The sequence below is a fragment of the Oculina patagonica genome, unplaced genomic scaffold (genome assembly GCF_052425735.1).
Source record: "Oculina patagonica isolate OP01 unplaced genomic scaffold, crgOcupat unplaced360, whole genome shotgun sequence".
Lineage (NCBI taxonomy): Eukaryota > Metazoa > Cnidaria > Anthozoa > Scleractinia > Oculinidae > Oculina > Oculina patagonica.
This window is the reverse complement of record NW_027558212.1, coordinates 1-11,438: the sequence shown is the minus strand read 5'-3', so window position 1 is coordinate 11,438 and position 11,438 is coordinate 1. Positions and strand designations below refer to the sequence as shown.

At 37.3% G+C, this 11,438-nt stretch overlaps 1 protein-coding gene across 1 annotated transcript; it reads left to right on the top strand.

Annotated features, from left to right (window-relative positions):
• Nucleotides 1-5,590: 5,590 nt before the first annotated feature.
• Nucleotides 5,591-11,216, top strand: LOC144640577 (uncharacterized). Its single transcript, XM_078499681.1, has 9 exons — nucleotides 5,591-5,686; nucleotides 6,197-6,415; nucleotides 6,734-6,798; nucleotides 7,255-7,298; nucleotides 7,947-8,044; nucleotides 9,153-9,228; nucleotides 9,640-9,721; nucleotides 10,714-10,780; nucleotides 11,090-11,216. The coding sequence occupies exons 1-9, from the start codon at nucleotides 5,593-5,595 to the stop codon at nucleotides 11,146-11,148; spliced, it is 804 nt and encodes a 267-aa protein (XP_078355807.1). The 5' UTR covers nucleotides 5,591-5,592; the 3' UTR covers nucleotides 11,149-11,216.
• The last annotated feature ends 222 nt before the right edge of the window (nucleotides 11,217-11,438 follow it).

The window sequence follows — 11,438 nt, the reverse complement described above, 5'->3', positions numbered from 1 at the left end:
CGAATTTAACTACATCCATGGGCAAAGTACAGTATGGGGCCCAGTTCTCGGCCACTTTTGACGTAAACTTGTATTTCTTACCTCAGAAGAACCGCAGGAACTTGAAATTTCTCCTAGAGCTAGCTACATTATTCAGCTTTTTGGTGTAAAGCTATCGACTGGTCAAAAATTAATTTGCCCGAGCAATAATAAAAATAAACGCTCCATTTGTGGGCCCAGTTCTCGGCCACCTTGGCCCAGTTCTCGGCCATTTTTGACGTAAACTTGTATTTCTTACCTCAGAAGAACCGCAGGAACTTGAAATTTCTCCCAGAGCTAGCTACATTATTCAGCTTTTTGGTGTAAAGCTATCGACCGGTCAAAAATTAATTTGCCCGAGCAATAATAAAAATAAAAGCTCCATTTGTGGGCGCATTTCTCGGGCACCTTGGCCCAGTTCTCGGCCACTAAAAAGCTTGTGCGTAATTATCTGTAAAAAAAATGCTCAATTAATTTTCATAGTCATAAAATCACTCTGTAAACCTATTTATGTTATATCGATCCCAAATTATTTTTATGAGGCTTTGTTTTACTTTAGAAAAGAAGGATTTCAACGCGCCTAGTTGCTTATGTGCAGGTTCTGGCAAAACCGCATTGTGTGACCCGTGCATTTAGATGGTTTATTTTGCAGTGAAAAGGTCTTGAAAGATTTAGGTGTTGTAGAAATAATAGACAAGACAAGAGTCAGCTTAAAACTTAGAGATAAGATTGAACTTTATTTTTAAAACATTTATTTCGTTCATTCTGGCAGCAGCAGATGAAATTATATTAAAAACCAAGCGCTAAGCTGTGATAGCGAGCAGGGTGGCCGAGAACTGGCAAATACGCAAACGTCGCAAGAAAAAATTTCGAAGTAAATTAAGACCAAAAAATACAACGGTTCAACGAAAAGTTAACTAAAGCAGAAAGCTGAATTATTCTACGTTTCACATGCCAAAAATTAGCTGGTATGGTGGGGGCTTTTGGATAAAATACGAATTTAACTACATCCATGAATTTTAAGGAGCCGTAAACAAACAAATTTTTCGGGAATGCAAATTCACCTACCTCCGCGTAAACTCGACGTGTGAGCTTTCTATATCGAATTGAACGATCAAACTCAAGATACTTAAAGCACATGAATCAGTCTATCGTTTGAAGGAATTACCTTTTTCTTTTAATTCGACTGGAGTGTGAAAAAACGCGTTAAACACAAAGTGGCCGAGAACTGGATCCGGCCGAGAACTGGGTCCCATACTGTACTGATATTCACCATTGTGAAATTGCACTTACTTTGACAAGTTAAAGTTATTTTTGTAAATGAAAAAGGTAACGTCATTGATGTCACGCAGTGTTTTTTTTTTTTAGCAAACTAGATGGTTTGCTGGTTTCTGACTATGAATGGGGGTGTGATCTTGCGGTATATTTTTTGAGCCTGATTCCGCCGTAAAACTTTTTTTTTATTTAGGAAGAACTGTGTCGATTTTCATTTCTGAACAATTGGTCGTCAAGTTGTTTGTCACAAAGAGTAGAATGTTTGTACAGCATGTTTTGGAATTATTTTAGATTTGGTTAGTAAGACGCTTCTGAAGACCTGAGCAAAACATTGGGAATGTACAGTATTAATAGGAACTTGAATGGAATTTTTCACAAGTTGGATAAAGGTATCAACTGAAAAAAATGGAATTCAAAATGAGAACTTGGATTTTGTTGTAATTAAATTTTATCGCGGATTGGATGCATAATATCACGGCTTTGAAAGTCTTCAAATAATTAGAAAGGTTCCTTTCTTCCTTTTGATCTTATTGTTATTTTCATGTATTGATTATTCGAAAGTGGTTTTCGTTGATACGAAAAAAAAAACGGGTTTTCACTGAATTGCTTGAAGTATTTTTAGACGTGATAATATTGGCTTAATCAAATTACATTGTGCACGAAATATTTGTTATTCTTTTGTCTTGAAACTTTGAGGAAATTGAAATTTTTGTTTGACAGTAGTGTATGAAAGGCATTTTATAGAACTGAATAAAAAATAAGAAACATTGATAAAGGTTATTTCAAAGATTTATTTTGCCTGATTTTGAAGGGTTTCAGGAGTTTTAAAGAGTGCTGGTAAACGGCTGTATGTTGTTTGTGATTACGGATCTTATTTAGTTTCGAACGCTCTAATTTTTGAAAGGTTAAAACAGGTTAAAACCGGGCGGTTTCATGAGTTTTTTGGGTAGAAAGGTACGGTGGTGGTCAAAAAAAAATATGTTTAGAAAGGAATGACTGTAGTAGCACGTAAGTCGGAGGTTTGCGTGAGTCACGGGGTATAGTATGCGTGAGCTGGATTTCCGGCGTCATAACGGCATGTTTTGTTTACTGAAAGATACACTCGACGTTTAGTTAGCTTAGTCGGCTTGGGAAACTATTTTAAAAATGAATGTTGTAATAGTTAATTAATAGTAATCTAGAATTAACCCACTCTCGATTGGAGTCTGTTCTGGATTCGCGCTACCTTTTCGCCGCGAAGGAATTTTGTAAAATTTCGCTAGTGGAAAGAGGTACTGTAAGAACAGTATCAATAACTCAAAAGGAGGAACTTCTTTGTAGCTCTGAATTAAGACGTATGATAAAATTTTAGAATAAGAAACTTTCGATATATGGTTTTCATATTGTTTTTGTCAACTTCCTTTTGTGGCAGATTTTTTAAGAATCAGCTTTTCTTTCGTGTGATGAAAGACACAGGACAGAACGAGAGGTGGATGAGAAAGATGACGAAGATGAATAGGCACCGAAAAACGACAAGAACCGTCAAGGACTTATCTTTAGAGGGCGGGAAGTTTTGGCATACTGTATTTCGAGGACTGGACTGGACTAGTAAAACGCGGACTAGTAAAACGCGGACTTGTAAAACGCGGACTAGTATAACGCGGACTAGTAAAACGCGGACTTGTAAAACGCGGACTAGTAAGACGCGGACTCAGGTAAAACGCGGACTTGTAAAAGGCGGACTAGTAAAACGAGGACTAGTAAAACGCGGACTTGTAAAACGAGGACTAGTAAAACGCGGACTTGTAAAACGAGGACTTGTAAAACGAGGGCTTGTTAAGCACGGACTTGTAGAACGCGGACTTGTAAAACAAGCGCTTGTAAATCGGATAAAACTTAACGGTTTAGCGAGCGAAACAATTTGTGTTTGAAGCTCTTGTGTGTTTCTTCGACGGCATATTTCTAGCTTTTTTGAGCACTCTATGGTCTGTTTTAGCGTGGAGATGTTTTTGCAGTATAGCACATGTTCGTTCTGCAAACCCCTACTAAAACAACGGGATTGATGCTATGAGTTGTGTGCATATGTTTCTTTCTTTCCACTACTTGACGTCTGTTGAGTGCAGTCGTTTGTATTGCTCGCACGAGGTAGAACGGGGCCCGTCCAGAAATCAACAGTCAATCGTAAATAAAGGTGACGGGCCTACACGACTCCTACGTTCGTGACATTAGAATATTTGCCGTTAAATGTTTAAATTCGGTCTTTCGACCTTATTTGCTTCTGACTTCTTTCTGAGGGTACTGTTTTAATTTGGGGGCAGTATGTGGTAAATAAAGGTGACGGGCCTACACGACTCCTACGTTCGTGACATTAGAACATTTGCCGTTATATGTTCAAATTCGGTCTTTCGACCTTATTTGCTCAGTCTGACTTCTTTCTGAGGTTACTGTCTTTTTTGAGACATTATGTATTGAAGAGAGCCGTAAGATGATTGTGGCCAAGGAATTCGAAGTGTCTAGAGGCGTTTTACAAGTCCGCGTTTTACTAGTCCGCGTTTTACTAGTCCAGTCCAGTCCAGTCTACAAGTTAAAGACACATCAAGACCACCCCACTGTGAATTGCCATAGCACAGACAAAATTATAGTCAATATCTTATGTGTTTTTAAGAGAATTACATAAGAACCAAGGCATGTCTTGTCTTGCCTTACATTGACATGCAATAATTTGGAAATACTAAGCTCGTAACAGTTTAAGACAGAATCCATCAGGAATTTGAGTAACATTAATTTTAGTTACGCAAAAATTGAGCACCAGAATAATTTAAATCCTTGTGTTCTTTCATACCTTGTTAAAGGCTTGACATGTATAACATAACACCAACAACAGTTCTTTATCAATGGGGATTGAAGAAAAAAATGGAAACATCATCACACAGTTGACCCCCATGCAAAAACACTCCAGGATATCACGGGACTGTTTGGTGTCCGTCTGCCAATTTCTAACTTCAAATTCCAATGTTAAATTCACATTAAATTTTCAATATTTCTTAGTTGTCTAAATTTTACTAATTTTTTAAAAAAACTATCACCTGCCAAACATCCCCAAAAATCACTCAAAAAATTACAAAATACCGCAATACATAGATACATGGGATGAGTGAAGTTTCCTTGGATTCCTTGAAACACCAACAAGATATTTCCGTTTAAGGTGGCTGATAATGGGTTTCAGTGTTTCCCAGTCCTTATACTTTGGTTCAGGACTAAAAGCCTTCATCAATTGCTATTACAGTAATGGTATGAAACAAATGTTCAATCATTCATCAACAAGTTATGATCATTTTGTTGACAATAGTAGTTCCCCGGTAAACAGTTGTAGTACTGTCCCATCAAAGTGCAATGGCTGGAAAATACCGAAAAGCACATGACCTTCAGGTGAAACCGCACCTTACAGTATTACCAATACACTGCACTTTGCTAAGTCTTAAAACTTTACATTGTCTAGTCGTCTACTTCAATCGTTTATTTCTATTGTGTGAGATACATTTATAAATTGAAACCATCATGTCATTAAGTAATAATGCAATCTCGACAACGTTCTAGATATTATATTATGCACACTAATACAGCTCATGCAAGCCCTGTGACTTACACAAACACAGTCGGACTGAGTGCTACTTAAGTAACTACTTCGTCGTTTCTGCTGTACTGAACCCTGCCTTTCAAGGCAAAACGCCCGATTTTAAGCTTCTCAAGCTTCTCAATGTTCTTGTTAATTAAAAACTCACTTGGAGATAAAGATCAAAAGTCAAGCATGTTGAATAAAATAATGTAGCATGTCTGCTAAAGTTGAATTAATTGATAAATGTTTAGTGTCCTGGAACGAACAGCTTGATTGGTAGGGGTACAAAAACTTGCAAATAATTATGGAGCAAGGTCAGGCTGGGGAACTTTCATAATTTAAGGTACTACAGGGTATGGTTTATGAGCTCTTTGTGTCTGAAATTGGGTAAGAGATTTTGCTGGTTTGATCTTGAAATACAGTATGTACTTGCAGGGCACAAAAATTGAGAAAAGGGGAATAAACAAATAAAATCAGTTGATTGCAAAAATTTTAATCCAGGCTGCTTCATGTCTGAAAGACAGCATGGCTCTTAGTGGTCAGTGCGAAAAAGAATAAGGGTGTATTGTGGTCAGAAAAGGTACCGTAATACTGTGTAATGTTTTGAGTACCTTCACCCAAATTTCAACAGAGTGCGCCTCACCTCAAGCCATCTAGCCCAGGTCATCCTGGCTATATTTTGTCACTTATCTCTTTAACTCTTCATGTTCTTAACAACACACAGGCTAATACACAGACAATTACAGGACAATGTTGAAGCATCTGTTGAGAGAGTGGAAATTCCATCAACAGAAAAAGGTATTTTGTTCTGGAAATTGATTTCCTTTATCACAGCAGGCAGCCCTGAAGCTAATCTTAAGAGCCACAATATCCTAAGAAGACTCTATTCATAAGGTTTGTAGGGAAACAAAAAAATTATGTTCGTAACACAAAGAGACAGTACAACACAACAACAGTGTAAGTAAGTTTTATCCGTAAAACATTCGTCGACAAATGTATACCTCCTTAAACAATATTTTTTTGTTCTCATCTGATCTGATCAGAACAAACCAGTATTATTGAATCTTTTTAGGGTACTGTGACTCTTATCATTGGCTTGGGTGGCCTGTGGTTTTATTTCACTAGTTTGATACCCCACAGACTGAAAATAATGCCATTAAAAAAATGAGGAGAAGTCAACTGAACAAAATATAACTTAATTGTATGTAACTTAATTAACTCAGTAAAACTTAATGGAGGGATTGAATTTGCTTTACTTAAGTTCAATCCAACTTGTGAACAATATTAATTAAGTGAACAATTTTTCAGGGAGTAGTGATCCAGGTCAAAGTGGTATTTCTAAAAAAGATTTAGAACCTCAAGTAGAAGACCAAGCTACGTCAGACCAAAGGACTATAGACAAACCTATTGTAACAGCTGTAACATCTTCCTCAAAAACCACAAGCAAAGAAAGCTCAAATGAAGTTCAGAGAAATGTTAGGATAGATGATACTGCAAAGACAAGCTTTCAAGATACTCGTATACAAGGTAAAGGGACTTTGAACATTTAGCTAGTATGCAAAAGTAGGTAAAACAGTGAATAATATCTCAAGACAGTGAAATTACCTCAAAAAAGTTAAAACACCTTTAGACTTTGCATAGCACTCATGTGTCCCTATGAAAGAAAATAACTACTTGTTTATACAATCTAGGTAGAATGCAAATATTTTTGTGAAATGTCCCTTTTTGCACATGTGGACTTTTAATAATGAGTTCTTCCAAAGTGACTTTTCAGTGAGTCAAATTGGTTTAGTATCATTAATTCTTTTATTGGTAATATCTCAGTGCTAATTTTTATTTTTACAGAAAGTGCAAAGGAACCTAAAAGAGCAAGGATAAACCCTCCAAAGCCCCCCTTTGCAAATTTTAAGGTACTCTTTATTTAACCCTCTCCCACTTGTAAGTGCCAAATGCAATCATTGAGAAACAAGCAGTACCACATGAAAATGCTGCTCAGGAGCTTTCATTTGAACACACCAGGGTTTGTTTATAGGTTTATATAGTTTTGTTTTCAGCATAATAATCAGTACCACATGCAAGTTCTGTACAATAGCTTTTATTTGAATGGTCACACACAACTGTTTCTTTCACAGATTTTGAAGTTATAACCACATACAGTACATTGTAATAAGTAGCAGCACTTTAAAGTACTTCTCTAATATATATACAATAATGGTTATTGCTGTAAGGTAATGATGCTTAGTGTACAATGGGACTTCTAAAAAGCAGGCTCAAGATTGACAATAGTTCAACTTATAAGCCACTTTAAGGTAAAACTGAAGATGTATAATGAGTATACTGAAATTCTATAACTTTGATTTTCTTAGTTTCCTGAAGAAACAGCAGGCATGGACTTATTCCAGAGAGAAAAGTGAGTGAATAGATTATATTACATAGCTACCCAAGTTTAATTCAGTTCCCCACTTTCATGAGGGTTTATTCAGTAAGTCAGCTCTGTTTTGACCATATATGGATAACAATGTGATAAGTGAGAAAGATGCTGTAAAGGTAAAGTCTGCATCCCCTGGATGGGATGGTAGTCCATTGCAGGGTTGCCCCCTCCCTTCCTCCTTCTGAATTTGCTAGTATCCAATTATGAGAGTTAATCACTATGTGAGTATAGTGTCTTGCCTAAAAACACAATGTAGTGACCCTGTCCAGCTAACCATAGTGGGTTAGTGCACTAACCAATAGGCCACTTTGCCTCCCAAAGAAGAAGATACATTCTATGATTCGTTTGAAGGTCAACAAGAGTTTTGAGAAGCTGTGGCATTGGCATTGTGGTATGCACACTGTAGAAAATTAAACTTAACTGAAATTTCCCTCAATTTTGCGAACAACTTATTCATTAAAATTAATTGGAAAATTATCAGGAGTTCTCTTGAATTCATTCGTTTTTCTGTGCCATTAAGAAATGTTGTAACCAACTCAGTACCCTCTGCTACAGGTTCCAAACAATTCTTAATATAATTATTTGGTAGATATTCTGACCTGTACATGTGGTGGTGATCATTTTCAGAGCTGATTCTTCACGAAGAGAATTCCTGGCTACATCATGTGACAGACAACCTGTTGTATTTAGTGAAGAAGATCCATCTTCACCTAAACCTGATGAAGGTAGATATAAGTAAATATTACTGTCCTTTTTGAGCTAAGAGGCATGACTTTTATTTATTCAGAATGGTAAATACAGTGTAGTAACAACGATTCCTATTGATAATGTGCTAATTCCATGTAAATACGATACAATCTAAATAAAAAGTAATTTTATGTTAAAATAAAAACCTAAAATTTAGGTTTTTATTAGGACTCTATTTAATAGAGTCCTAATGCACTTGCATTACACTGTAGTTCCCTACTTTACGTTACGCTACTACTTTACGTTACCTTGCATTACTTTACTTTACTTAACTCAACTTTAGGTTACTTTACTATACTTTTCTTTACTTTACGTGAATTGCCTTCACTTGACTTGACTTGACTTGACTTTACCACTGAATGCTGGACAAAAATACCATTCTGACAACGTTGGTTACTCTTGTGCTTATATTAAAATACGCACCACGGTGACCAATGTTGTCATTATTGAAATGTTAGCCAAGGATGTCAGTGGTAACCAATGTTGTCATTTTGACTTATTGTGTGGCTAATTACAGCTCACAGTGCCATTATACTTAGTGAAGTTTTTAATTAACAGATCCTAATTCACTTGCATCAGTTAGGACTCTTACTCGTCTTTTTCCAAGAAGTCATTAGGCAACCTTGGCGAATCTTCAGTGTAATTTTGCACAAAAATTAACTATAAAAGCCCTTTGTCTAAACCAATCAGAAGTCAGTAATTTGTACTCTTCGTTAAATGACATTTGAGTGTTTCTTAAATGCTTTTAAAACCAACCTTAGCTTGCACATCGCTGTCCTAAGGACTCATTTTGGTGGTGTGTTTTTTTCCTGATGCTCGCCTTTGTCTCTTACCTCCCTAACCTCCTGTCTACCCCCCCCCCATCAGTCTTTCCTCTCCCCCCTCCCTTAGTGTCTCTACCTACATTGTACCTCACCCAACTCTCCCTTCTGACCTCTGTCTTCACCTAGCTCTAGCCTCTGTTGATTCGTGTCTTCCTGTGGAGCTTTTCATATGGCTGACCATTAAATACCTTACTCAATGGCCTCCCTTAAACATCATATGTAACACCTGATCTCGGCACTGCCATTGTATTCTTTTTATTAGGCGAGGTTCCAGATTCATTCTTTGAGGTGACAGTGGATGACATCCGTGTTATGTTAAGAGACTTGAAGAATGAAAGGTACTCTATCTTATATTATTACGATAGGTGCTGCTGTTGGTCAGGTGTTTGCAAAGCAAAATGCATCAATCTTGAGTGGTGCACTAAAAAATGCAGTATTTTTTGTTCGAGAGTTAGTAGCAACGAGAGGCGTAATTCCTTAGTTTCAAGAAATGTTACTGATCGAAACAATTATATTGCCAGCAGCAGGAAGGGGGACACAAAGCTAAGGATGTGGAGAGTTATAAAGGAGCAATGAAGTAAAAGTTCTTAGGGCATATTACCAAAGCTAGACCGATTCTTGAGCTGTGCAAATGCTGCTACTGGAGATCCAATTTACTGATTCCTCTTTAGTGTAACTAAACTCAGTAAACATGCCTTCTTTACCACAAAACTATGACGATTGGTTAATTTTGTTTTCTTGTATAACAGAAAGCAAGCAGACAGTGCCCCTTTAATGACAAGAGCCATGCGGGAAGTACGACAAGAGGCAGAAATGTACAAACATGACAAGGTCGGTACAGTTACATGAAATTTAGCTAACTTTATCATGCACTTTGAAAACTTCTTGTGTGAACTACCACAACAAATAACGTCGTCTAATTAAAGGTCTCAATCCATGAGACACTAGAGTACCAGAATAGACTAAAGATTTGCTTCCTAGTACTAATGAGTGAGTTGTATACTGTATATAGCCGTGATTTAGATCATGGAATTATCTCAAAGCATAATAACAAGGGCAAACTGGGGAAACTCCGGTGATATACCCTGTCATTAATTTAACAAACTTAATTAGTCGCACGCGTTCATGGCCTGGTTTAGAATAGTTTCTTCAAGTTATTTAAAAGTTTCTGGAAATTTCCGGTAACATATCAGGGCTCACCAAAACCCCCGTCCGGTCGTCCGGGACAAGTAGATTTTCCTGTCGGGCAAGTGACTTTTCATGCTCACTTGCCCGACGGGCAAGGGCCCAGGCAAACCATCAATTAACTTAATTTCTATAACAATGATTTTGAAACAAAGCAGTACATTTTTGGCCTATTTGTCAAGGGTAATCAAAGGTTATAAATGAACTTTACAAAAACTTAAGGAAGCTTACTATAAATAAACACCAGGCTACTTTGAACAAGGCTTCAGGACAATGATAAATTCACCGTTTGCAAGCCACCTTCATTTGAATTATTAATAAGGTTAGGGACCTGGGCAAGGGGGAAAAGTGTCCAGGCAAGCACAATGTGAGAGTTACTTGCCCCATCGGCAAGCTGGAATTCTAGTTTTTGTCGAGCCCTGCATATTTTGGTCTCGCCATCCTCCTCCTCCACTGCTAATAATGTCTTCCTAATAATGTCTTTACTCCTCCTCCCCCTCGTCGTCGTCGTCGTCGTTGTTTTTTCTCCCCGTGCCAGTCTCGTAACACACAGGGCGTGAATTACTGCTCCCGCAAATGAGAATGTCTAGGCTTATTTTGTTTCTTATTCTTTGTTTTAAATTGATGTACCTTTAAAGGTGGTTGTGAGAGTGAAGTTTCCGGACAGACTTGTTTTACAAGCATTTTTTAGACCAATGGAAAAAGGTAGACATGTGTTCTTGTATTGATAACAAATACAGTGGAACCTCGATTTAACGAAGTGCCAAGGGACTGGAGAAATTTGTATGTTATATCGAGGGTTCGTTATATCGAAAACCTCGATAGAACGAATTCGCGGAAAAACAATCAAAATTTTCGTTGTATCGAGGTGTAGTTAATCAATTAAGGCTTTTACGTTGCACTACGTACCCAGCATTTCCGGATATTAACGATTTCTAAAAATAACACTTTATTATGTATAATATATGTACATAGATCTGGACATATGTATTCGAACTTGTTCTCTTGCTACAGGACAAAAGGATTTTCATCCTTGTTGGTCTGTTCCGCATTCATCTTTTGTCGCGTGTTGAGATTTTTTCGTTATATCGAGGTACATTTTACGTTTGGGTCTCTGGATTGTGTTCGTTATAGCGAGGATTTCGTTATATCGAGGTTCGTTATATCGAGGTACATTTTACGTTTGGGTCTCTGGATTGTGTTCGTTATAGCGAGGATTTCGTTATATCGAGGTACATTTTACGTTTGGGTCTCTGGATTGTGTTCGTTATAGCGAGGATTTCGTTATATCGAGGTTCGTTATATCGAGGTCCTGTTCCATACATTTTACTGTAACTTTGGACGAGCTGGAGAATATAGTTCG

What these genes read in the sequence shown, in the direction of transcription:
- LOC144640577 (XM_078499681.1), top strand. Translation starts at nt 5,593, where the DNA reads ATGTTCTTAACAACACACAGGCTAATACACAGACAATTACAGGACAAT. An exon ending in TCAAGATACTCGTATACAAG is followed by an intron (nt 6,416 to 6,733) that starts GTAAAGGGACTT and finishes TTATTTTTACAG; the next exon opens with AAAGTGCAAAGGAACCTAAA. An exon ending in CCCCCTTTGCAAATTTTAAG is followed by an intron (nt 6,799 to 7,254) that starts GTACTCTTTATT and finishes TGATTTTCTTAG; the next exon opens with TTTCCTGAAGAAACAGCAGG.